This window comes from Monodon monoceros, unplaced genomic scaffold, assembly GCF_005190385.1.
Source record: "Monodon monoceros isolate NGI ecotype Baffin Bay Population unplaced genomic scaffold, NGI_Narwhal_1 Super_Scaffold_6, whole genome shotgun sequence".
Lineage (NCBI taxonomy): Eukaryota > Metazoa > Chordata > Mammalia > Artiodactyla > Monodontidae > Monodon > Monodon monoceros.
The window spans coordinates 35,200,399-35,228,334 of NW_021703783.1; the positions used below are offsets into that span (position 1 = coordinate 35,200,399).

Sequence of the window (27,936 nt, forward strand, 5' to 3'; positions counted from 1 at the left end):
GCGGTACGCGGGCCTCTCACTGTTGTGGCCTCTCCCGTTGCGGAGCATAGGCTCCGGACGCGCAGGCTCAGTGGCCATGGCTCACGGGCCCAGCCGCTCCACGGCATGTGGGATCCTCCCGGACCGGGGCACGAACCCGCGTCCCCTGCATCGGCAGGCGGACTCTCAACCACTGCGCCACCAGGGAAGTCCTGCATGTGTCTTTTTGAATTACGGTTTTCTCTGGGTATATGCCCAGGAGTCATCCTGCTTCTTTTAAGGCAAACTATTTTGGTTTTCATTTTTATGGAAGCAAGTCACACTTTTCATTCTTGTTGAGCTTCTGGGGGAACTGCTGTTAGGCCAGTCTTCCTGGTTCCATCCTGTGCACTTCTTTTTTTTTTTTAAGCCAAGTATAAGGCTCTGCATTTATTTTCATTACCTTTTATCGTTCCAGTCTTGTGATATTTTTTAAATTGTTATCCTTTTTACTTATGTATCAACTACCTCATCCAGCTTCCTATCTTGAGTCTGCCTTCATCCAAGTCATTGGTTCTTTCTGAACGGAACAAGCCCATCTGAAAAATGGCCCACTGTCCGGCCAACTGCTCCAGCCAGACACCTGGAGGTCATCCCTGACTTCTCATCTACTCACTCATTGCTCATCTCTAATTCACTGGTAAATGTCCTATCATTTCCGCCTCTAAAATATATCCCAAATCCATATGCTTCTTTTTTTTCCATCTCCACAGCCACTACTCTAATCCAAGCCACTGTCATCTTTAATTTCTGGGCCACTGTGATAACCTGTTTCCCTTTTCTTGACCCCTCTGATCCATCCAGCAGCCAGAGGTATCTTTTTGTCCTATTGCTTTATTATGTTTCTTCACCACTAGACTGTAGGACAGGCCACGATGGTTTAATTCACAGTCATGGCCTGTCCTACTTACCTGTTTACTTCCAATACCAAACACAGCACATAGCGGACTCCTGGCTAAGTACAAGTGAATTTACAAAGATTAGAATCCCATTTGTAAGCCACGTGAGATGCCAAATATCTTGCTAAAATCAAGGTACACTCTGCTTAAGCCAGTTTGGTGACCTACCAGTTCACTCGTTCTTTTTTTTTTCTGAAAAAGAATTTATTTTTATTGAATTTTTAGCTTTAATTAAATTAATTTATTTATACAGCAGGTTCTTATTATACCAGTTCACTCTTATCTCAAAAGATGAAGTTAGGTGAGCACGACTTTTAGGAAAACCTTATTTGCCCCCAGGGAGCAGTGTTTTCTGAAGTAATTGCATGTAAATAAGCTATTTGATAATCTGCTCTAGAATAATGTTTGGGATACACTTTTTACTACTTTTGAAAGCTGGGATGAAATTGGCCCATTTCCAGTCCTCTGGCAATACTCCATGATTTTTCTTTTTTAATTCATATGCTTTTTAAAAAAAATTATTTGTTTTTGGCTGAGTTTGGGTCTTCATTGCTGCGTGCGGGCTTTCTCTAGTTGCAGTGAGTGGAGGCTACTCTTTGTTGCGGTGTGAGGGCTTCTCACTGCAGTGGCTTCTCCTGTTGTAGAGCATGTGCTCTAGGTGCACGGGCTTCAGTAGTTGTGGCTCACAGGCTCTAGAGTGCAGGCTCAGTAGTTGTGGTCCACGGGCTTAGTTGCTCCGCGGCATGTGGGATCTACCCGGGCCAGGGCTCAAACCCGTGTCCCCTGCATTGGCAGGCAGATTGTTAACCACTGTGCCACCAGGGAAGTCCCTCCATGATTTCTTAAATATTCCTAGATATTTTTACTCTATTTGCTGCAAGAAAATTTTGACTCACACATTAAAACAATGAACATCTAAACATCTATCTTAAAAACATTTATCTGTCATTGTTTTGAATCATATTGATAGGACTATGATTCTTGTGCTTCTATAATTTACCCAAAGATTATATGGACAACGTTATTAAAAATTTCATTTTTTAAAGTATTTTATGCTAATGAAATGGAAAGCTGTGACAATAAATGGAACCAACACACTTAAGGAGACTGAAATGTTCTATGCCATGGTTGTGGTGGTGATTCCACAACTCTATTTGGGTAAACTCATCAAATCTTATCCTTTAAATGGGGAAATTTTATAAATTATATCTCAAAAAAAAGAAAAAAAGAAAAAAACCGAACCTCCCAGCACTTTAAGGGCGATGAGACTATCTTTTAACAGCCCAGCTATATAACGAGAAATCATACGACATCCTTCAACTGAGCGTCAGAGTCCTTGAAAGAGGTGAAGATGAAGCAGCCGTCACTGCTGCGGATCCAGAAATAGCTCAGATGGGGGTGTTCAAGGCTGCCACGCAGGTGAGGGCTTTCAGCTCTTCCAGGACCCGCTCCTCTCAAAAAAGAGAACCCTTACCAACCCTCCCAGCATGACTCCTCCTGTCCTCTCCTTTGCCAGAGTTCAAAGCAGCTATTCTCAAATTTCAATGTGTATATACGTATCTCCTTAGGATCTTGTTAAAATGAAGATTGTCATTCTGTAGGTCTGGGATGGGACCTGAGGTTCTGTATTCCTCCCGAGCTCGCAGGCAGTGTTGATGCTGCTGGTCCATGGACCTGAAGCAGCCAGCTCTGGTCCCCCCGCATATCCATCTCAGTGTTTCTGTTTCTCACAACCTCCGAACCAGCGCCACCACACTGCCCGCCACGCCGCCTGCAGGTATTCAGCGTGAATACCTGCAACACGGATCCCACCGCTGTCCAGGTGAGACTGCACTGAAGGGAAGCATTTACAGCTGAACCATTACCATTCCTGTGAGTCCCTGACCGGCGCTCAGTGTGAGAGCGAGTCCTGTCTGCTTCCTTTGGTCGACTTCCTAAGGGTAGTAGAGCATTACTTACCTCACCAGGATATATATTTTTTAAAGTATTTTCAACTCCACACTCTTCCCCACACTGCCATGTCTTTCCTTCCAAAGGGACCCGAGGCTCACCACACTATATAATCCTTCCTCTTCTAAACGTGGCTGAATGTATAAAAGTTTTTTTTTTTTTTAAATAATGTCCAGAGATGCTTGTTTTATTTCTTACCAGCTGACTGCATTTCAGGCTGGTGACATCAAGTAACAGTTTAATTACCAACTAATTTTGTACCCCTGAACTACAAATCAACAATACAACTCGGCAAGGAGCAATGGGGTCAACGTCTAACTGGGAGGGGCTGGGTTTTCCAAATAAATGGTCTTGGTTGACAGGGTGCCATGGGTGGAGCCACAAGGGCAAGGCCTGAGATCGTTTGGGAGACCCTGACACCTGGTTGAGATAGGCTGAAACCCTGTGAATCCCTAGGCCAAGCCCTCCATCCCAAATCCTAAGAGCACAGCTATAATCTTCCTTTTTGTGGTCAGTTCAGCCCAAACAAGGAGCTGAGCTGGGCCTAGCAAAGTGGATCTGGGGCCTACTTTTAGCTGATCTGTCCTCCACTTGCACTCCCAACCTTAGGGCACAGCTCTTTCTGCAGGTTCTTAGGAAAAAGCCAGGCTTCTGTTAATTTCTTGTCTCTTTTTAGTTCTGCTTTGAGAAGAAAATGGAACATTGGTAACCAAGGGTGGGCACAGGCATCTCAGCAGAGCTCCAGTGGCCCCGGAGCCCACAGCAGGGATGAGTCAGGTCTACGCTGGTGAGTGGTGCTCCTCTAGGAACACAGGGCCACTGCATCCTCCTGGGAGAAGGTCCAAGGGGAAGAATTCATTAATAACATTCCAAGCTAGTAGGAGCTGTTCATCTGAGAAGGCAGAAACTGGGAGAGGGTCAAGATCAAAGAAGAGGGCTTCCCTGGTGGCGCAGTGGTTAAGAATCCGCCTGCCAATGCAGGGGGCATGGGTTTGAGCCCTGGTCCGGGAAGATCCCCCATGCCGCGGAGCAACGAAGCCCGTGCGCCACAACTACTGAGCCTGCACTCTAGAGCCTGCGAGCCACAGCTACTGAGCCCACGTGCCACAACTACTGAAGCCCGCGCGCCTAGAGCCGGTGTTCCGATTCAAGAGAAGCCACTGCAATGAGAAGCCTGTGCACCACAACGAAGAGTAGCCCGCGCTCACCGCAACTAGAGAAAGCCCGCACGCAGCAACAAAGACCCAACTCGGTCATAAATAAATAAATAAATTTAAAAAAAATCAAAGAAGAAAGAGCTAGAAAGGAGGGATGAGCAATTCGTTCTTATCACATGGGAGGCACTCCATCCAAGTAAACAATTACTACGTGAATTGTTACTGTAGTTCCTCTTCTTTTTCTCACCAGAAAATTACACAACCTTCCTTTGAGTTCTGGAGATCCCCTGCCCAAGAACCGACTGACAAGCTGGTGTTTTTCTCTGAGACCAGGACAGACCAAGTCATTGAGGACAGGCTGGTCTCAGCAGGATCTCTATGCTGAGGCTTCACGTGGCCGCCGCTCCCACCGTGCTCAGCCTGTGCTCACGGGTGTCTCTGAGCCATAGGGCTCTGCAGATGCGTACTGGCACCCGAGGCAGGGCCGGAGCACCCATGCTCCGCCCCTTGGTGCCCACAAAATCCTTCTTGAATTGAAAAGTATCCTAACGTTCTAGTGCTATTTAATCATGCAAGTACCTTTGTTTCTATATTCTTTGACGTCCTCAGTGCCTGGGAGAATGTCTGGCACATAAAATGTACCAGTAAATATTTGATGAATAAATGAATTATTTGATTAAAAAATATAAAACTTTTACCATCCTCATGATTAGAAGAGCCCACATAAAAACTACCTTGCTGGACGAAAAGTGGTCTTTGTTGCTCGTCCTGCTTTTATCTAACATCATCTCCCAGCAAACCACAGCCCCTCACTCCTAAACTCACAGACATAGATGCTCGTCCTCTGCAAGAAAATGTAAAACCCCAGGACAAGGGAATTGGACAAATGGCAGGAAACATTCTGTTTTCTGGCCAATCATCTTTCTCCAGTCCTTCCCTGGGGTGCGGGTCTCTCCCAAGCTCTCTTCTACCTCCTTCCTTTCTTCCACATTTCCAGGCTGTCTCTGCCCTCCTGCACTTTCCTCCCCACTTTCTCATTCACCTCTGATCTCCACTCACTCTGCTGCTCTTCCATTCCACCCCCATTCTTCCTATGAGAAATATCTCTATGAAGTGAATAAAGATTTAAAAACACCGCTGAAGACAGTGCCAGTGGGGGATGAGGGAAGGGCTGGAGAGCTCACCGAGGTTGAAGTTAAAGTGTCACCCATCTGTACGATGAGAGAGCTCAGATTCAGGGCTTTTCCGGGCCAGTGTGACAGAGCACCAGTGGAGGAAGGGGATTTCAGGTGTGGGGAAGACCTGAAGGGGTTTAAGTGAAGGACCGTGGCATCTAAGCTGGACAGGGAAGGAAGCACAGAGGTCCTCAATGACATTTAAGGCCAGGCACAGTGGGAGTATCCAAGGGGGAGCCCTTGGAGGGAAGTAGAGGAGGCTGCAGTCCGAAGCAGGGTGTTTGGAAGGTACGTGCATGTAGGTGGTGCAGCCTTGTTCCTGTGGGGTGCCAGTGGGAGAGGCTTACGTGGAGAGGAAATGGCACACAGAGAAAGTTTATTTAACAAGAGCTTAGATGGAAGAAGACACGTCTGAAAATTAGGAGAGGGGGACAAGCTGTTCTGAGACTCTAATTCATGGGGAAGTTATAAATATTTTGACAAATTCAAAATTATATTTTACATACAAATGTACTCCTAGAGCTTTCATTTACTTCAATGAGAATTCAGTATAATTAATAAAACACTTTATTGATCACCACTAATTATAAATTTAAGCGTATTCACTATGTTGGGCCCACACTAAGTACTTTTTACAATATTTTACTTATGAGTCGTACTATTACTATCTACCTTACAGATAAGGAAACTGAAGTTCAGAGAGGTTGAGTATTTTGTCCAAGGTCACAAAGTGAGCATCAGAGCCCTCAAACCCTGGTAGTCTGACTCGAGTCCTTACCCACCACGCTCTATTGTCTGCCAAAGTCCAATGTGCACGGAAGGATGCCAGTGTAAAAAGCAAGACCCAAGCAGAAGACAAAAAACTTAGAGTAAAATATATCAAAATGTTAACAGAGCTTGTTTTAACAGTAAGACTTTGGGTGATTTCTTGATACTTTATTTTATGCATTTTCAAAACGGTCTTTAATGATTATCTTACTTTTGCAATAACACTATTAAAATGAAAAATAAAGGAAACTTTCAAATGAAAAGTATTATTATTCCAAACCCTTTTTGGGGTGTGTGCATTTGTTTAAGCTCCAAGCTCATTAATATAGTCCCTATTTCATTTAAGGAGCTCAAGAAATGCTTATGGAAAGGAGCAGAAACATCTAATTATTCAGACCCAAAGTAGACTTCTTAGTCACTACATCCTAATTAAATTTCAACATTCTGAGGGTCAGAGGACCAGCACACTAGGATCTAGTAGCATGTGATTATTTGTAATATTTACAAATTGAACTAGAGAATGAAAGGGATGGTTTTTAAAGCCTGGGCAGGGAACAGGTGAGGATCAATTATTTGTACAATTCCATTTCTTTCCGTGTAGGCAAATCGAACTTCTGTGCTGCAAAGTTTCTCTTAAACTAGCCTCACTATTGATTAGATATTTTGTTTTGTCTGAGGAAAGGAATATGCATCGCTGGTGACCAAACCAAATAATATCTAATACAATCCTAAAGAGAAAGAAGTGTTTAAAAGAGATTTGCGGAGAGAAATAGAATTTATCAGTTTAGTTGATGCTTTGAGAAGTTAAGAAAATTAGGAGGAGGGCTGAGTTTAAATGAGGAAGTTGTACCAGCAAGAAAGAAAACCAGATGCCACCACCACTTCCTGTTTTTACCTACAGTCCTTGGTAGAAGGCTATCGGTTTTGTGGGCACTCCATTTATAACTCTAGACACGGTTTCCTTCCTCTTCTTCCATTCCACAAGGATCACTGGTTTCTCTTCTCCTCAAACCTAGATCCTTACCTTTCAAAACGATGCCCCCTTTATCACACTCGAAAGTTGTGATTCCTGAGTGACAAGAATTCCATATAACCATTAGGTAAAGGAACATGTTGTACTTGGTGGGCATTTTGGACTTCCATTCCAGTAGGAATGATGGATTACGGGCTCCATTCACACTTTGCAACTCTGTTTCCACGGTAACAACGCACATTTCAGGAGAGATGGGAGAGTTAAGAGGAATACACCTTCGTTGCCCTCCCTTCCCTCATCCCACCCCCAACTGATGTCATCCTGGGCAAGTTGCTCAGCCTCTGTGAATCTTAGCTTCTTTATCTGTAAAATGGGGATGATAAATAGGGTTGTTATACAGGTTCCACGAAACAATGTACACTTTATAACTACCTTCTTTTTTTAGCCCTTTAAAAAAGTAAAAGCCATACAAACAGAGGCTGCAGGTGGCTTTGGTTTTTGGGCTGTGGTCTGCCGACCCTGATACAGATGTAGATCATTAATACCATGTGCCTGATGAAAGGTGAAGCGTGTGGCCATAGAACAAAGCAAAACTAACTGGCCCACATCAGGGCAGTTTTCTAATCTACTAAACCAACTACCACTCTATGAGTAAGAAAAGTTCAAGCTACTCTGGGAAATCCAGATTTCTGGACTATTTGGATCAACTGTGCAGATACACATCTGTTCTACTGTAACCCGGAAGAGTAAATGTTAAAGGCATTCTACACATCATGGCCGTGAACAGTACTGTTAAAACCTTAGACAGTTTTAGTTAAGTTGCCTCTTGCAGACTAAGAAAAACACGGGGCCCCAAAATGGGGGCCACGCTGCTGTCCTTGGGTAGTACCGGGGCACCCGATGCAACACAGCACAGGCAGGACTGAGTGAGCTCAGCGTACACGCTCTCGCACATTCGCACACACACAAACACACACCACACTCCTACGTCTCTGGGGCCAAGAGAATCGATTTCTTGGAACCCCCCTTATCAGATACATAACAGATGACTCATCAACTAAGCACAACTGCTCAACTTTTAAAAACAGTGGGTGGGACCCATCGCCTACACTTGCCAACTCTGTTTACAAAGCAGGCACTCATTTTTAGCACAACACCCCTCCCCCCTTTCCTATTTGCCCATTTCTGAAAAGTTCTTCATCCAGTGAATTTCAATAGAGTTCAATGGCACTGCCGCTGTCCTTTCTACGTGTATTTCTAATGCTGGCAAGCCTGAATGTGCATTGCTCCCCTTCCAGTATTATTGTTCCCAAACAAGAGACTCTGATGCCAATGATTTTTGCTGCCAGCTGAAGGACAACAATTTTCTCTTCAAATCATTTCTAAGGAACGGAGACTATAACTCAAAGAATTTTGAAAACAAGTAAGTGACTGACGTAAGACGTAAGGTGAGTATGCCTCCACCCAGGGACCTCCTCGGATCATCAGAAGAGCAGCGTTTCCTATTGACTTCCCCTTCATCGTCCTGTTTTGATATCACAAAATCCAATTTGGTCTTTCCTTAGGAGGCAAAGAATTGCCTGCTTAGGGGCCTACAGAGAAGACAACTTAACATTTACCAGGAATGACTTGAGAGATATCACACAAACCATCTTTGTTACTGCTAAAAGCAAAATTATCACCTTGGTGGGTGTGATTCAAACTTTTGGGAATATATGGAAAGTAACAGAGCAATGACAATTCAAGAACATGCAGAGTATTTGCAAAGGTACACTGCAATCTCACTCCAATTTGGTAGAATTTGCTGAAAATGATTTAGAAACTCCAGAGAGCTACTATCCTGAGGCAGTTATCTGAGGCTGCAAACCTCTTGAAAGAACAAGAAGATCATTTTTGTGACACGATAGTAACGATCAAATAACTATAATATCTGAACAGGACTTAGGGCAATGTGTTGATGGGTCTGTTGTTCTAATTCCATTTCTGCCTACCCCTTATGCAGGCTGAATTGTAAAACACAGAATTTAAAGAGAGAAGGCACCTGGTAGTCTGATCTTTGTTTATAGAGTCCTCATTTTATAGATTTATCTTTACCGGCATGGCTATTTACTGAGTTGTTTGTAAACACTGTGATTGTAGACAATACAATGTTGTATCTTTTTGGTGGTAGGATAATGGTAAGTGATAATGGTCACAAAGGTAAATACTGAGAGAGAGAAGAATTCACCTACAACTGGAACAAACAATCCACCACAAAGTGAAGGTAATTGCTGTAAACTGACAATGACAATTACTGTCCTTTTTGCAAACAGCAATTTAGCAACAAACGCCCTTTTAGCAATGCAGTGCTAACCTCGTACAGTATTCCTTAACAGTCTCTAACCATTTTGAATTTTCAAATGAAGGAGGCATTCCCAGGAAAGTAATCAATGGGTGGTGAGTCCCTTCCTAAACTTCTATAAGTTTCATTACATCTCCAGAGCCTACTTTAAATCTGAAGGTGAACTAAACCTCAGAGTTGATGTTTTCCCTCTGCTAAGTTTGCAAAATTATGAGAGCCATTGTTTGCCGTAAAGCCTTGTAAGACTATGCTAATTTTTACATATTCTTTCATTTCAGGGAAACTTGATTGAGAATCAGCTATAGGCAACCGCTGTTCTAGATCCTGTCGTGGGGAGAGAGACAAGGAAGACATTAATCCTGCCCTTGTAGGGCTCAGTGTTCAATAGGGAACAAAATATATACACCTAAATAATGGAAGTAATACTTGCTATTAGAAAGATAAAGGCTACACCAAAAAGAGAAGGAAGGGAGATCTTTCCTTCCATCTGGGATGATCAGAGAAACACTTTTGGAGATGGCACCGGACCTGGGTCTCACGGGACCGTCAGGATTCAGAAGCACAGGGACGGCATGGGAGGGGGGTGGCAGAAAGGCCGAGGTGATGGGCACGGTGCCGGCGGCCCCTACAGAAGAGAGGGAGGCTGGTGTAGCTGAGGCAAAGGCAGTCTGCAGGCAAGTGTGGTGAAAATGCAGTTTGGAGCAGGTGGCACTGTACTGATCACTCCTTCTACCTCTTGTGGTCTAAATAGTGACACCGAAAATATTTTTTTCTCAAGTTTTTTGCAGGAAAGAGAAAGAGGAAAAATCTTATGGCAGTGATTTGAAGTTCTCTAAAAAACAGTTTTCTCAACTAGTTTCTTCCCCTAAAGCACATGGTAAAAAGATACTTTAAAGAGTATAAACTTTCCACTCCCACTCCACCCCCAGACCGCGTGTCACCCTCCAGAAGTAGCCACCGTCAACAGTTTTCTTGTTTACCCTCCCAGTCTGTGTAATATATGCACATATTACGCAACCTACCCCCATCCTCACTTCCACCCAATATTCAGTTTGTTTTTAATTTTTCAATACCAGTACATGTAAGTCTATCCTACTCCTTTAAATAGTAGTCTAATATTCCATTTTATGGATCTACTATGGTTATTTAACCAATTCCCTAATAACGAACTTGGTGTTATTTGACTTTGCTATTTCTTGGTTTTCAATTCTTAATTACAAAAAGTTTAGTTAAAGCCCTGGAAGGAATTAAGTTCAAGGGCAGTGGGAAATCTTAAACAGCACATGAGGCAAAGTCAGGCACAGATATGACAAATATGAAGCAGTTCAAAAACTTTACTGGTTTTACAATATACTAGAGGCATGTATTGTACTTGCTGTGACCAGGAACATGACCACCCCTGATACACAATTTCGTACCCTTGGTATTGCTGAACTATTTTCATTACAATAAAGGTGACGGTTCTTGGTGGAACAGTCGTAAAATAGTTCAGGAACACTGACTGATTTTACAAGGTGATTTTAAAGAGCTAAAGGATTAACTTGCAAGTATCCATTGATAAGAATAAAATTTGTCTCAAGAAGTACATTAATAATGTAAGTTTGGCTTCTGAAGGCATCACTAAAAGGCAGTATAGTGTCTTAGATCACTCAGGTTCTAGACTCAAGAAATCCTGGATGGAACATGGAACCCTGGCTCCCCTATTTTCTAAGTTGTTATTAAGCCTCAGTTACTTCATCTGTAAAATGGGGCTAACATTTACTTCATAGTGTTGCTGGTGGGGATTAGATGAGATAACATGGTATATATAGTTACCATTCAATAAATGTTAACTATTATTTGGTAACTACCTAATTAATACTTTAACAAACACTTAGTACATAGTGTTACTATGTACCAGGCACTGCTGGTACTCTCTCCATCTCCGTCTCTCTCTCTCTCTCCCTCTCTCTCCCTCTCTCTCTCCCTCTCTCTCTCTCTCTCTCTCTCTCTCTCTCACACACACACACACACACACACACACACGCTCACTCAGTTTCTTATAGCAGCCCTATAGGGTTGTACTAACTAATAAATGTCTTCTTGTGTGCCACTTTTCAAAGTGTGCTTTTAGATACATTATCTTTTTTATTCTCACAACCACTACCCCAGTGAGAAAGAAAATGCAAGACACCAAAAAAAAGGCAGGAATTATAATCAACCAAAATAAAATTTAAACGATTGTTTCATTCAGATTGTAACGTTGTTTCACAATTATCATTTCAAACAGATTGTTTACAAACTCAGTGTTTATGTTAAACTATGACATCTCTTTGAGCTCCCAGCAATGTCATGAATTACATTCTCATTTTTCACGGTTTTAAACTTAAAGGTTACATGATTAAAATAATAATAAATAATAATGATACATGCTAAGAAGTTATGGGAAAATATAAAGCATTTATTACTTTATCAGATTCCATACGGTGTAATAAACCTCTCATTTACCTAGCACAGTGAGGAGGTCACATGCTCTTCAGAGATTAATTCTCTATAAAATGTATGCGTTTAATAGAAATCTTTAGAAAATGTAACTTTCCTATTTGGGGAGATGGTAATGTGAAATAAACAAAACAAAAGCCATCATTCTTCTGTGCTTTTACTTTTTTTTTTTTTTGCGGTACGCGGGCCTCTCACTGCTGTGGCCTCTCCCGCTGCGGAGCACAGACTCCAGACGCGCAGGCTCAGCGGCCATGGCTCACGGGCCCAGCCGCTCCGCGGCATGTGGGATCTTCCCGGACCGGGGCACGAACCCGTGTCCCCTGCATCGGCAGGCGGACTCTCAACCACTGCGCCACCAGGGAAGCCCAATATTTACTTTTAATTCCTACTTTTGCTATGATGGAGTTATGGGGAAGCTGTGGGAAAAGAGTAGCAATAGAAGAGGAGGACGCAGGGGAAAGAGATTTCTTCAGCACCCTTTGCCTTTCCCTTGGATCCCACTCAGGAAAACTCAATTCAATAGGTGCATTTTACCCTTACCCGTGCCTCAGCACATCCCCAAACTGCTGCCTCAGGGAACAGCCCCATTTTACTGCCAACAGAGAACATACACCTTCAGAACAACTGTCCACTGAGATTCACCACTAGCATACTTCCGGTTCCTCCGATGCAATTATAAGGCCTCAGGATTTAGGATAACACAAAACCTCACAGCATTCTCATAATAGGGCTGAATTCACTGAATCGAACTGAATCAGACGTGTGTTAAACAGGAATGACAGCCATTATAGTCAGGCCCCAAAAATGAGCCCCAAACTCATCCAGCAAAAAGAAATCACCCCAGCAAGTTTCCAGATGACTCCAATGAAGAGCCCAGCGCCCAGCCTCAGTGAGACACAGAGGAGCCTTCGCAGCTGCTTTTCTAAAGAAGCCTGGACAGCCTTGGGCTCTTTCTCTGCCTTGGCCAATATGAGTCTGGAACGGGGCCCTGTACCAGATGAATTGTCTTCTTCCTGCCAACTGCTTCTTGGCTTGAGCAGTTGTGGGAACAGCTGGTTTTATAACACAGAGTGAGCCCTTGTTCTGAGGTAGGAGAGCTCTGCATTCTGTGAAAAACTTGTAAGTTTGGGTCTCTATACAACTACCTTCATGAGCTTTAACCTGAAGGTTTGGTGTGTTGTGCTTGCTATTCATGCGTCTTGCAAAGAACTAAACAACCTATGAGAGTTTTACCCAGAGGAAATCTTCCGGCAACTCTAAAAGTCACCTTTACCCAATTCTTTGTCTCAATCAGAAACTGAAGAGTCATGAGATAAGAGATCACTTATCCCTGAACCAGTATAACTAAAAATCAACCAAATTCCAGGAATGGTAGGTTGAAAACAAGAATTTACTCTTGCTCCCCTGGCCCCAATAATCCAGTAAAGCGATTTCTTAAGGCATAAAACTGCTAGGATAGTAAGAACAGGAGAGAAGAGACGATAGTAACAAAAATTCAGAAGCTGGAAAGTGGACAGAGCTGAGTCTTAAATTGGCAGTGGAGAAAGCCAAGACCAATCCAATTTACACCACAGAATTCCCAAAAGGCCCTGGTGGCATTACTGGAAGTAGGGAACAATGGACAGGATGAACTAAAATAAAGAGGATCTGTTGAACTTCTTTCAAGAAATAGCTAGATTCCCCAGACCAGGCACCTACTCTGTAAAGCAGAGTGACTGCTCCTCTCCCATCTTGGCAAAAGATAAATAAATATACAGAACATATATTCTCTGAAAAGTATAAAATGTAAGTCTCCGAGTGAGGGACTCAGCACAACTTGTGAGGGAGGGGTTCTGTAATGAAAACTAGGATTGGGTGAACACATGCACAGAGATATTCACCCAAGCCCTTTCCCCCAACTTGGTTCCCATAAAGATGGCAGCAGTGCCCAGACCCTACAGGCAGGTGACTGGAAGGTCTTCCCTGGGTGATCTGAACAGCCAAGAAGAAACTGACACGGCTGGTTCCCCAAGGAAAGGGCTACTGACAGCACCTCTAGTGAAGCTATTTCCAACAAACCCCACTCATGTGTACCAGGCTCCAATTAGCCTTGTTCCAGTCCACCCCCTGCAATTCTTGAATACAGCAGACAGAGAAGGGCAACCTGACATCTAAGGAAAAATTCTAAAATGAAAGAGTCCAAAACAAACAGAAAAATCAACTTGCATCACAGGGATACAATCAGCAGAACTCAGATTATGGGAAACACAATACGACAAATGGTCCAGTTTCTTCAACAAATAAACTGCGCAGAAAAGGACAACAGAAAATGGGGGAACCTATAGAGTGAAAGAGACTTAAACCACATAACAACCAATTGTAGTATATGGACCTTATTTGAGTACTGATTTAAACAATCCAATTGCTTTTTAAAAATAAGGTAAGCAGAGCAATTTAAATATTGTTTGGGTATTTGATGATATAAGGAACTGTGGTTAATTTTCTGGGTATGGCATATCATGGTTATGTTTTTACAGTCCTTATATATTAGAGAAGTACACTGAAATATTTATGGATGAAACGATGTGATGGCTGGGATTTGCTTCAAGACAATCTGGGTGAGGGGCTGACTAAACAAGCATGGTCATGAGATGAAGGGAATACAGGGATATTTTAGACTCTCTACTTGATGTCTGAAATTTTCCATAACAGAGAAAAACCATTACTAGAATCCTCAGAGAAAACAATGAAATTGTAAAACAGAAACAAAATAATATAAAAAGGGAACATTCAAAAAAAGTTTAAAAGCCCCTGTAAATAAAAAAATAATAAGAGAAATAAAACATTCAGTAAAGAGTTGGAAAAAAATTGGTGGCATATTCCAGAGAGTACAGTGAAAAACTTTAGAAATGAAAATAAAGAAAAGAATAGAGTTAGAGGGCTAGTCCAGAAGGTCCAAAATCTTGGTAACAGTTCCAGAAAGAGAGAAAAGAGAAAGAGAAGGAAGGAATTCATCAACACAACAATGTAAGAAAATGTCCCAGAACTGAAGACCATGAATTTCTAAAAGAAAAGATGTACCAGCTGCCTGACACAATGGAGGAAAAAAGGCACACAGCAAGACACAGCACTGTGAAACACTGGGAACAAAGAGATTTGGCAAGTGTCCAGAAAAGACAAAATAAAAACAAAAGCCCTGGCTACATAAAAAAGATGAAGAGGGCTTCCCTGGTGGCGCAGTGGTTGGGAGTCCGCCTGCCGATGCAGGGGGTGCGGGTTTGTGCCCCGGTCCGGGAAGATCCCACATGCCGCGGAGCGGCTGGGCCGTGAGCCATGGCCGCTGAGCCTGCGTGTCCGGAGCCTGTGCTCCGCAACGGGAGAGGCCACAACAGTGAGAGACCCGCGTACCGCAAAAAAACAAAACAAAACAAAACAAAACAAAAACACTCTGAGCAGTTTCTGGCATAGAGTAAGAGCCACAAGAGTTGTTCTTGTTATCATCACCAAAGAAACGACTCTTTATCCTATGTTAACATATAACTACTTGATATATTACAATAATTAAAAAGAAAGCAATCAGTGTAAAACACATGTCCAAACCAAACATATTTCCAGCTTTGGAATGACTGAAAATTGTCATAGACCATAGGGTTTTGGAGGTTAACAGAGTTCTGAGATTTTTCTAGTGCAATTTCCTTGTTTCAAAGGGTAGGGAATTGAAGCTCAGAATAGCTAAGTAACTTGCTGGACTATACAGCCAAGTCAGGAGAGGAGTTGAGATGAGCAGTCAGGTGTTTCATGTCAATGCACTGAATTTCACAAGTGTAGCTACTCAAACTCCATCTATGGTATCGTCACAGGGTCAGAATTTCACATATACAAAAAAAGTATCACCACAGAAATATTTTATCCAACTCCTGTCATTTTACCCTAAAACCTGCCACTTGGCTCATGATATACGTAAACAGAAAGACCACCTAGAAAGATCCAGCGGGGGCAATAAAGGGAGGAGGCTACAGTTGGGTTTACTGGTTAGGTTGACAAGAGGAAGGTAATGTATTAGATTCACTGTCCTACACAGAGTTGTTCTGATTCTAGGATGGATACCTCTAGTGGGTTTACACACAAAAGTATGAATATTAATCCCTAGTGCTGTGGACCAGTATGGTGCAGCCTGGATGGGCATTTCTGATGCCTGAGTAGTGGAATGGGTAGCAATGCACTTCCATCACAGTCTTCTAAATCTTTCTAAAGGAATAAACACAACTTGCAGGATTAGTAGACATTTTGGTCACTGCTTCCAAGGAAATGATGGATCTGGCAATGAGGACTACTGGGCAAGCCCAGTGAAGAGCGTGAGTGTCGTCAGGGGTGAAAGCACCACTTGTTACTCCTTTGAGGTCTGAGAAATCAGGCTGGGTGGGAATTTTCCTGGTATAAATTGTATGATCTGTCTTCATCTCATTCCAACTGAAATTAAGCCCTCTGTACATTTGCAGAAAATCTCATTCAACAGTTTGAGATGAACTTATTTCAGAAGAAAATTGCCCATTTTCTTTTCACTGAATCTCAGGGGGAAAGTACAGAATAATTTCTCATCTCTAAAACACTGAAAACTTCTATGCTTCTTGAATATTTCTTACAAACGAATTTGCAGTTACCTTTGGATATAGTACGTGTTCCACAGCTATCCAATACCAAAGTGGTGACTGGATGGATTAAACACCTCAATATTTTCACCATTTATTGATAGCTGAGATTTAAAGTGACAAGTCTAGAGTCCAAAAATACAAAAAGTGCTATTTTCAAATCTTTTATCCTTTTTGCAAGTGCTTATTTTGGTATTTTTGATTAATGAAAAGATTTTCTCCTTTTACTTTCTTATAAACATGAGGTGCTTCCTGGAAAATCATTCAAACAAACAATATAGAAGGATGCACTGTAACTTAGCCAAGTTAGTAAAACATAGAAAGAAATAAGAACTATTTCGAAATATTTCCAATGTCTTCTGTGTATGAACAGAAACATACAGAAAATACAGTTTTTTAAATGAAAGGTACGGCAGTATCAACACTCACAGAAAAAGTAGGATTCCGGTATTTGCCAGGGCGAAGGCGAGTCCCAAAATCCCACTGCCCATAATGGCGTTGCTTAGGTTAAAAACAGACATGCCCAAGGAGGTTGTTCCTGGAATCTGAACAGAGACACATTAAGCAAAAGAGTCCTCAAGACAGATCATCACGCCAGAGCCTTTAAAGAAAGCACTATCAGGAACCAACAGGGAAATGAAGTTCGAGGAATCCTTTCTTAGTGGTCTAGTTACTTTTTTAAAATGGGTTTCAGGAGAAAATACATAGGCTCCGAGGAATAACCCGGTGAATAAATAGCTATGTTTTTGGTACTACGCTGGATGAATTAGCCATCTGTCACAATTTATGTAATTTTAAAAAATAAGCAAACTTTATTATAATGACACTTACATAGTCATCACATTTCTTTTTTTCCAAATGGCTGTTCGTGAGACTCCTTCTACTTTCACGATCAGAAATAAACTTGCTGTAAAGAGACGTATTATGATTTAATTTCATGATAATGACTTGAAAATTTAACATCATGACTAAATGATTTATTACTTACCAAAACATCACACATAAAAAGTTATCAACCAGTTACTTAAGAGTTTATAGTCCTATTCAACCACTCTCCCTACCTCATTTTTGTTTTGGTTTGGTTTTTTTTTGCCAGTGTTAGTTGTCCACATTCTTGTTTTACCAAATAAACTAAACGTGCTCCAAGGGCAGACACCTTGCCTCATTCCTTTTTATATCCCTCACTCTACTTAGCACAAAACAATGCAAACAGCAGGTGCTCATCTTGAGAGGAAATGAAAGACAACCATAAGTCAAAAAGAGCTATAGATTTTGAATCATTTTAATACTAATAAATTAAAACATTATATGCAATGCAAATTGTTCTCTAATGGAAAATTAGATGATGTCAAGAATACTATCGATTGTTCTCTAGATTGTTCTCTAATGGAAAATTAGATGATGTCAAGAATACTATAAAGCTGGCATTTAAAAGAATATTGGAGGCAGGATTCCTTCTGAGCTCACATTCCTGGAGCACAAAGTTATTACATAGGAATTCCCTCCCCCCAGCAAAAAGGAAAACAACTCTTTTCCCATCACACATTCTTTCAGCACCTGCTTATATGCAAGTCACTAGACCAGGCAATGTGGGAGATATGGGGGTGTGTAACAAGCGATGCAGCAGTAGCCCACAGGAAATTATGGTGGAGGAAGCAGGGCGTATGGTCCATGGTTAGAGGCAGAGCTAGTAGGGCTTAAAGCAAGCATGGGATTCAGAACGTGAGTTCAAATTCTCACTTGCTCTGAGGGCCTGAGTATGCTACCCCAGTTTCCTGATCTGTGAAACGGGAACGACGCTATTATATTACCTCATAGTGTTACTGGGAGAATTAAATGAGAGTACATGTAAAACATCAGTACAGCTCCAGGCACAGAGGAAGAGCAACACATGGGAAAGATTCAGACAGGGTGAATGGAGTACAGTATACGCAAATATACAGAAGGAGGAATTCAGAATGCTCTAAGGACCAGCAAATATATTTGGGATTAATATCAGAACTTTAAGTGCTATTGTCAGAGAAAAGTCTATTCATAAGCAAACTGCTACATGTATTAGTTAAGACATGTTAGGGGTGCTTTTCGGCTCTCCTTCTGGAAATTTTATTATCTGGTCTAAGTAAGAAATAATCAGTGCGTTTTCCACTAATAAATATAAAGCCACTTGAACTGGACTATCTTAAAGAGGCATATATCTTTAAACTATACATTATATTTTCATATGCTTTTTTTTTTTTTTTTTTTTTTTTTTTTGCGGTACGCGGGCCTCTCACTGCTGTGGCCTCTCCCGTTGCGGAGCACAGGCTCCGGATGCGCAGGCTCAGCGGCCATGGCTCACGGGCCCAGCCGCTCCGAGGCATGTGGGATCTTCCCGGACTGGGGCACGAACACGTGTCCCCTGCATCGGCAGGCGGACTCTCAACCACTGCGCCACCAGGGAAGCCCTCATATACTTTTTTCTAATGAGGCTATATTTCACCATAAACCATGTTTTAATGAAAGATATATATCATTAATGTTGGTTTTATTTGTCTACCGTTTTCATCTTTAATCCATATTCTTCAGGTCTGCATTATTTCGCCAGGAGAAACCAAAGCCAGGCAACATAGATACTATGAACTTGCCCTGAGGCCACCATCTGGTATGAGCGGCGCTGCCTGCGGTTTATTTCCTTCCGCATCTGCCTTTGCCTAGGACCTGTCCAGTGACTGTCAGAGATGAAAAGGAAGTGAAGAAAACCTTGGTCTCCTGAAACCCAGGAGCTGACATTCCAGCTGAGGAGAGACCAGACCAGCTAACACCAGAATAGGAACATCAGGCCATGCAAAATGGAGATGAGATAAGGAAGCCAGAGAAGGAAAAACCATTATTGGGTGGGATTAGCCCGAGGAAACTAAAGGGCTGAGGCCTGAGAAACAGCATTGCAGGGTCTTAGCAAGAGAATGACATAATGAAAGCTGTGTCTTTGGAGACCCATCTGGCAGTTCTCTAGCCTTGGCTCTTCTTTTGCCCTTAACATTTTAAATCTTTCCCAAGAACTGAGGTTTACAGATCTGGCTGGAGAGGGACCGGGAGAGCAGCCTTCCTTTTCACCCAGGCGGCCCAAGGGAATGGGGGTGCTGGACTTTCCAAACTGAAATTGACTCATATTTAGTGTGGCTGTTAAATAAAAGACTGTATACAATCAGGCTAATTTTAACAATCAACTCAAGTCTACCAAATCATTATCCAGAAGGTCCCCTGTTTGCCTTTCTTGCAGAGAGACTTGCTTTTCAAAGAGAATCTCCATTGTTTTTAAATTAAGGGGAAAGCCTGAACGTTTTCAAATAAACTAAACCAAACACCAGTAAACCTCCTATTATGGCAGATCTAAGTTCCTGGCCTGCCAATGCTCCCCAGACTTGCGGCAGAAGACTGATAGAGAAGAACCGGATCAAAGGAACCTGGATGCAGGGGCATTCAACAGGGTCAAACACTGCAACGGAAGGGGAGGAAGAAGAGGCCCCTGCATGCTTGCCAGCTCTCTGCGGCAGCGCTTCTGCAGGATGAGAATAATGCAAGTGACCTGCAGAGCTGTTGTGATGAGTAACCATGAAAAAGCACATTAAAACACATAGTGCTTTGAGTGCTTCCCGATTCTGTCTCTTTCTGTCTGCTTTCTACAGCAAGACTTAATAGGTTTTCCCAAAAATCTTCACTGGTGCTCCCACTGAAAAAGTTTCGAGTCCAAACTGCTCGCCCTGCAAATTCCAGGTACTGCTGAATTTGATTTTGCCTCACTGTTCAGTCTTAGCTCCCCCTGCTCTTCCAAATGGTCTTCCCAAGAGGCGGTGAGGATCAAGATAAGACCAGGGCATTCTGAGAATAGAGGCTGAAAAACAAGTACCGCTAGGAATCCACTCTCCCCTCAAGAGACCCTCCATCTTCCTCTCTGCCAATGCCTTCCTGCCCGTTCACAACCCTCATCCTCCATGAGTCTGCTGATGTTCTGGTGTGAAAGCAGTTTTCTGACTCTGATCTATTTACGATTTTTCTGTAGCACAGACTGTGGCACTAAGCTCATCTTGCATCCAGAGTGGTGGTGTCATGTTCTCACTCCCTTAGCTCCTCCTTCTATGTACCTGCCCATGTGTTAGCAACTCAGAGGAACCCTCCATAAACCAAATGCGCCTCTTCCATTGAGGAACTAGGGAGTAGCTTAGGCTGCAGGGAAATCTCGCTCAGTAAGAACGAGTACTCAGATAAAGCCTCTGTATTCTCTTTACGGTATTTCAACTTGTTCTTCTGCCTTTCGATCTTTGCTTTGTATTTCTGCAAACTTTTTTTTAAAACAAAATAAAACCAAACTTTTTTTTTTGTAATGGAAAAGTCCATTTATAATAACTAGGTCAAGCAGCTTACCACAAGTTTCTGTTATCTCACCATTTTAAAAATGCAATTTCATGTTAAAAAGCACTGACCTCTGGCAAAGACCTCTTTATTGACTTAAAAATGCACTATTGGAGAAGGTGCCTTTGACATGAGGTCTTGGGAATGATAAAAGTATTATTAAAAAAGCATTTTCAGTGGATCGTTCTGTACCCATAAAGCAGAATCTGATCAACTCTTAGGTAGCCAATTGTTCTGTGAACAAAACAAAACAAAACAAAAATCTACAGTGGCTGTCATGCTGACCTTCAACAGACAAAGCCTTAAAAAGGATGTAGGCGTTATACTGACGTAGTGTGAAGGGAGACAAGCAATATAGAGCAGTTATTCGAAGCCAAAAATCAATCAACAACAATCCAGTTAAGGATGGGTTGTACAATGGGAAGATAATCTTCCTATTCTAATCTCTACCAATCAGGTTCTTACTAGGTTATAGTGTTCCATTGGAAGATTTATAACACAAAAGAGATGAGTGGTTGAACTTAAATGACCTTTCCTAGCTCTTTCCCTGAAACTAACAGTCTATAAAAAAGGAAAAGAGAAAAGGAGGAAAGAAGCATGTAACTGAGAGACTGGAAAACATGAAAGAATTAAAGAAACAGGCATTTAAAGGCATTTAAAGAGAAGACTGAGAGGTGAGAAAAGCCTTATCTGGTGGATAAACTCTACCCAAAATAGAAGCAAACAGATTTTCGTTGTAGCAGGAGCAATTAAAGCCAGGGAAGAATTTTCTGAAATGAAAACTGAATATGGGAAGAAGTTATGGTATCTTCTTCCCTAAGGTATAGAAAAGACATTAGAAGAAGAGAAGGGGTAACTTTTCAAGGGTCCTCCCGATGATACAAATGTAGTTCATGAACTCTGGAAGACATACAGGGACCAAGGAAGAAAAAGGCTGATGTAAGGTGTAGTGACAAGAGGTCCTCATTAAGAAATATCTTAATGAAAGACTCTCAAATTTTGTTAGAAGCTTCCTGGGTCATAACAACAATAACTATTCATGGAGATTAGAGCAACAGTAGATAAATATTAAAATATGTGAATATTTGCCTGGCTACAGCTAGGATAATCTATTAATATTTCAACGACTTTCAGACAACAATAACCAAAAATCATCCCAAACCTAAAACAGTATTATTAGTCCTTGGGTGCAGAAGAAAGAAGTGCTTGCCAAAGAAAGAGGGTTGCACGTTTACTGTTAGAGACTTTCCTCGTACTAAAAGACTTACTCTTGCCAGACACCGTGTCAAGTGCTTTACATGAGTTTTCTCATCTCTTTTCACAATAATTGCATGTGGTTAGTACTATTTTTAGCTCCATTTTGGAGAAATTAAGTAACTTGACCAAAGTTACAGTATAACTAAACTGCTGAGCCATGATTTGAACCTAAGCGGGCTGATGGTACAGCCTGAGTCCTTAACCTACAAACAGCATTGCATTTAATATTCGCCAACAATCCCAGGAGGTCAGGTATTATTTTTATCCCTGTGTTACAGGGATGGAACTAAGGCTTAAAGTACAAGATCACACAAGACCTATGGATGGAGCCAGGATTCAATATAAGTTGAAATCCAAACCATGCACTTAACTGCTCTCTCTGTCTGTCTCTGTCTCTTTCTTTCATTTAACAAATACTTTGTAATGCCTGCCCTGCTCCAGGCACTATTACCATATCATTACAAGGTACAAGAGATATAAAAATGATTAAGATGGGTCCTTCTCTCAAGAAGCCCACATCTAGAGGAATGTCTAGAGCTCATTACTCAAAATGTGGTCCATGGACCAGCTGTAAGGGCATCACCTGGAAGCTTGTGAGAAATTAGAATCTCAGGCCCAGTACCAGAGCTACTGAATCAGAATCTGCATGTTAACAAGGTTTCCAGGTGTTTCACATGCACATTAAAATGTCAGCAGTACTGGTCCAGTGGACATTTCAGAAGGCTTTGCTTTGTAAAGCAATTATACTCCAACAAAGATGTTAAAAAAAAAAAAAAAAAGGCTTTGCTGTTCCAGGTATAGGTTTCTATGACTACAACCCACAAATTAGGGCATGAAATAAAACAACTGAACTGGAATAAGAGCAGGTGTCCTAATGCCCAAATGGCTCTACTCTATTTTTTTTCTTTTTTGCGGTACGCGGGCCTCTCACTGTTGTGGCCTCTCCCGTTGCGGAGCACAGGCTCCGGACGCGCAGGCTCAGCGGCCATGGCTCACGGGCCCAGCCGCTCCGCGGCATGTGGGATCTTCCCGGACCGGGGCACGAACCCGTGTCCCCTGAATCGGCAGGTGGACTCTCAACCACTGCGCCACCAGGGAAGCCCCTCTACTCTATTTTTAACTAAACTTAATAAAATGATTCTTAAGATATCCTAGTAGGGAGTTTCCAGGCAAAGCTATCAGTTATACGCCAGCTAATGAGAAGTCAACATTTGTTTTCAACATTTTCTCTAGCTTCCTAAAAAAAGGCACTGTTACCTAGAAGTTCACTGTTTTGGGAGATGGTTTTCCTAGATTCATATAATTGGGCTTACCTTCCTCCCACCAATGTGAAAAAGCTAACAGAAGAGTCAGAAGTATTAGGTGTAGCTTTGCAGAAATCACGGGTGTGTGTGTGTGTGTGTGTGGGTGTCTTCTTTGATTTTTATTTACCTTTTTGGCTTCATGCTGTAATATGTTGTTTTTAAATTTTCATTGTTCTAGAGCCAGAAATGAAGCAAAATTCATAAACCATGTCAATGAAAGAGGAGAGATAAAATAAAGCAATAAACGCATCACACCACACTTGTGACAGTGGAACCAAATTCCAAAAAACAGGAGGCTGTACAGCCCATGTCTTAGTCATGGTCTCTGGGGAAGTGAGCTCCCCTGGCAGGCACCCCAAGGGGCGAGAAGGGGTGCCTCCCCCTACCGCAAGAGGTTATCACCTCCCAAACAATACTTTTTCTTAGTAAAACTTTTAAATATCAAGTTCAGATCTTAAGCTGAATATTATAAAAGACTCTCATTTTAAGGTCCTCAAGGTTTACACTGCTTTGGGAATGAAGCTTTGTTATAAACCTAAAATGTGCTAATTGTGAAATAGCTGGAATCCCATCCACCACCGTTAACTGCAGGTCAGCAGTGACTACAGAACACCCCAGGGGCCCAGAGCAGAAAATAGCACTGGTAGAGTTTAGCAGAGTTTAATTGATAGTAGAGACTATCTTTCTCATTCACGCCCGAGCAGTTTAATCAGAGGCAGCAGGACAGAGAGGAAAGACAGGGATTTCAGACAGACCTGTGTGTGCCCTTGAGCAAGTTATTTTATTTCTCTGAGCCTCTATTTTCTTATGGTACACTGAATTTAAAAATTTTCCTTATTTGCAAAAGAATACATTGAATGATGTTATAAGGATAAGTGGTAATATATGTAATCACACCTGGCACTCAAGAAATGGTAGTTATTCTTAATAATTACACAGAAAGGTGGTTGAGAGTCCGCCTGCCGATGCAGGGGACACGGGTTCGTGCCCCGGTCCGGGAAGATCCCACATGCCGCGGAGCGGCTGGGCCCGTGAGCCATGGCCGCTGAGCCTGCGCGTCCGGAGCCTGTGCTCCGCAACGGGAGAGGCCACAGCAGTGAGAAGCCCGCGTACCGCAAAAAAAGAAAAAAAAAAAAAATTACACGGAGAAGGTGAAAGAAGCAAACTTGAGTTCAACAATAAGAAGTATCACATGGTGAATGATACTTGGATGGCAATGAGGAAGTATTTGGGTTGGAGACAACCTCTGAGAATACATAAGGAAGAGTACAAGGAGGAGGGGCAGGGCTGAAACTTCTGAGTGTCTGTAAATGATGGCAGCCCAGTCAATTACACATTGTATCAGAATGCAGAGCAGATTATCAGAAATGATTTCTGTGAAGACGCCTGGTTAGCTGACATAATGTTTTCATCTTCCTCCCAATTTCCTTTTGACCCCGCTCCCGCAAGCGTAGCATGGCTGGTGCTCTAGTAAGTAGTCCCCGTATATTCCACTCTCTCCTCCCAGCCTTTTAGGAGGCCTTAGGCTTCAAACAAACCTCACAACTAACTCCCAAGCTGGAAAGCTTCCTGCTAAGGGATCCATATAAGCTGGCTGTAAAATCAGAAGGTCAGAATTTGCAACAACATGGATGGACCTAGAGAGATTATCACACTAAGTGAAGTAAGTCGGAAAGAGAAAGATAAATTCCATACGATATCACTTACATGTGGAATCTAAAATATGACACAAATGAACTTATCTACGACACAGAAACAGACTCACACACACAGAGAACAGACTTGTGGTTGCCAGTGGGAAAGGGGTGTGGGAGGGATGGATTGAGAGTTTGGGGTTAGCAGATGCAAACTATTATATATAGGATGGATAAACAACAAGGTCCTACTGTGTAGCACAGGGAACTACATTCAATATCCTGTGATAAACCATAATGGAAAAGCATATGAAAAAGAATATATATATATATATGTATAACTGAATCACTTTGCTGTACACCAGAAAATAACACGACAATGTAAGTCAACTATATTTCAATAAAATACATTTTTTAAAATAATTAAAAGATAAAATCAGAAGGTCAGAGAATGCCCCAAATCATTAAAAAAAAAAAAAAAAAGATATTTGGTCCTACTCTTGTAACTTAAGAAACACAGGACCCAAGGGTTGGAAGGACTTGCTGAGGTCACAGCTAAGGGTGAGAGCTGCCAGGCCAGCATTCTTCCTACCCGCCCCCTACCTCCCCTCACTCACTGTATCTTTTCTTTTCTTTCTCTTTCATGTACTATTTCTCCGTTTCATGTACTGTTTCATCTACTATTTCTCATAAAGCCATTTGGCTCTGTGTTATTATTACTTAAAATCCATATTACAAACGATGCTTGTAGTGACGTATTTGTCATTTTAACATGGGAACATTGACAAATGCGACTTTGACCATTCCTTGATTAACATGTGTGCAAGGCCAGATGACTGTAGTACACATTCAGATATGGCACGCAGTGAAATTCCAACAGTTGGTCTGATTCATAAACACAGAGCTTTTGAAAAGTTAGGGCTGGTTGTGGTCCAATGTATTTATACATTTTTATTAGACTCAATTGAAAGATCTGAAAGGATGAATAAATTACTTTCCTATTTGCTTCATCTGCTGTTGCAGACGATGCCCAACAGATGTCACATATGAAATTCAAATTACATCTTCAAATGGAGCATAACTTTAGTAATGAATAATTCAAGAGAATAACTGAAAACCAGAATGATATTTTAGAGACATTTCTTTCATTGGAGAGAAACTGTTCGTGGAAAAATACTCACCTATTTATCTGACCATTTTCTACCTCGGTGAAATCATTGGAATCATTGCTAATGTTATCATCTTCGGGCACTGTCATGTTCTGCAATTCAGTTAATTCGAGTCCACTTTTGAAATGCATCATGTTTAGAAAGTACCCGTGGTCCAAATCCTCCTTTTCTGAGTGTATTTACAAATGGATAGCAGCAAAAATATAAGGTTCACACCCCTAAAATACAACACAAGGAAAAATAATTAAACATACGAATATCACACTGATTGCACATAAGCTATTACACACAAATGCTTTGCTGATAACGTAACTTTTACATGTTGCTATTCAAAACATTAAAGCAATCTTGGTGCATCAAATTATAGAGGCTGTAAATTTTCTGTCTTTCATAAATCTTCCTCCATTTTTAACTATAAAATGAGTCATGTCCCATAATCTTTATGCTCACGTTCATAGGAATGCCATGTGATCTGTAGGCAACAGTGATGCCCTTTTATGAAGCAGTGTGTTTAAAAGGAAAGCGAACAGGTTATTTTAATGCGTCAGACCACAGGGCACACATAGAGCTGGGTACAGACTGAACAGGCACAAAAGCACGTCTGATTTAGCAATCCCAGTTTAATAAAAATGCAAATCCTCAATAAATGGCATCATGCAGGATCAACCACCCAACCTGGAGGTCAAGCAGCAAAGGACATATCTGTGTTTTGAAATTTAGCAAACCGTTTATCCATCAACTGCAAGAGATTAAATCAGTCTCTTCAGTGAAATCACTCCATGTCAGGGAGTTAGGGAATTAAAAACTCATACTCAGGGGATTTAGGTTAATCCACCTGAAACTGTATTTCCTCACAGAAATGAAAGACTTGCCGAGTTCACATTTTCTCCCACATGGATGACTGTGATTTAAATTTCTAAGTGGTCACCAATAATATATAAGGGGGTAAAGAGTTTCAGACACACAGCATCACAAATCAAAAAGCAGGTGGCAACAGAGGTATGGTACTGTGATTTATTATAAAGAAGACATATTTGGTCTTCGTTCCTATTTCTGGTTCACAGCTCCCCAAACCCTTAGAACTTCCTAAGTGTTGAGGGTGATAAATGTCTTTTGGTATATTAATGAGGTGACTTTGGGAAAGCACCTACGGATGGGAGCTGGTTGCCAGTGGAGCCAAACATGTGATTAGAGAGTTGGAATTTTTAGCCCCACCCCGTGATTTCCGGGGAGAGGAGACAGGCCAGATCTTGAATCAATCACTAGTGGCCAATGAGTTCATCAATCATGCCTATGTAATGAAGCCTCCATAAAAAGCAAAAAAAGGAGGAGGTTCAAAGAATATCCATACTAGGGACCCAGAACTCCACCCCGTACTGGGCACCCAGCTCCACAAGGACTGAAGCTCCTGTGTTGAGGACCTCGCCCTGTGTATCTCTACATCTGGCTGTTGATTTGTATCCTCTGATATCTTTTGGAATAAATGGGTCACCTAGTGAGTAAATGGGTTTTCCTGAGTTCTGTGAGCTGATCTGGCAAATTAATGGAACCCAAGGAGGGGGTCATGGGAACCTCTGATTTATGGCCAGTCAGTCAGGAGCAAAGGCAATAACCTGGGCTTGTGACTGGTGTCTGAAGTGAAGGGCAGCCTTGTGGCATGGAGCCCTTGACCCGTAGAATCTCATTCTATCTACCAGTGGACAGTGTCAGAATTGAGTTGACAATTGTGGGTGTGGGGAAGCCTACACACACACACACACACACACACACACACACACACACACACACACACA

General features: G+C 41.9%; 1 protein-coding gene across 4 annotated transcripts in view; it reads right to left on the reverse strand.

Moving 5' to 3' along the window:
• The window catches only part of SLC38A1 (solute carrier family 38 member 1), a 70,535-nt gene that overhangs the window by 20,013 nt on the left and 22,586 nt on the right, over window positions 1–27,936 (reverse strand). For all 4 annotated transcript variants that reach the window (XM_029206280.1, XM_029206282.1, XM_029206281.1 and 1 more), the window contains 3 exons: window positions 26,156–26,361; window positions 17,222–17,297; window positions 16,820–16,935 (listed from right to left, as the gene is read on the reverse strand). In XM_029206280.1, coding sequence (XP_029062113.1) covers window positions 16,820–16,935; window positions 17,222–17,297; window positions 26,156–26,277 — 314 coding nt within the window. In that variant the 5' untranslated portion in view covers window positions 26,278–26,361. The remainder of the gene's footprint in view (window positions 1–16,819; window positions 16,936–17,221; window positions 17,298–26,155; window positions 26,362–27,936) is intronic.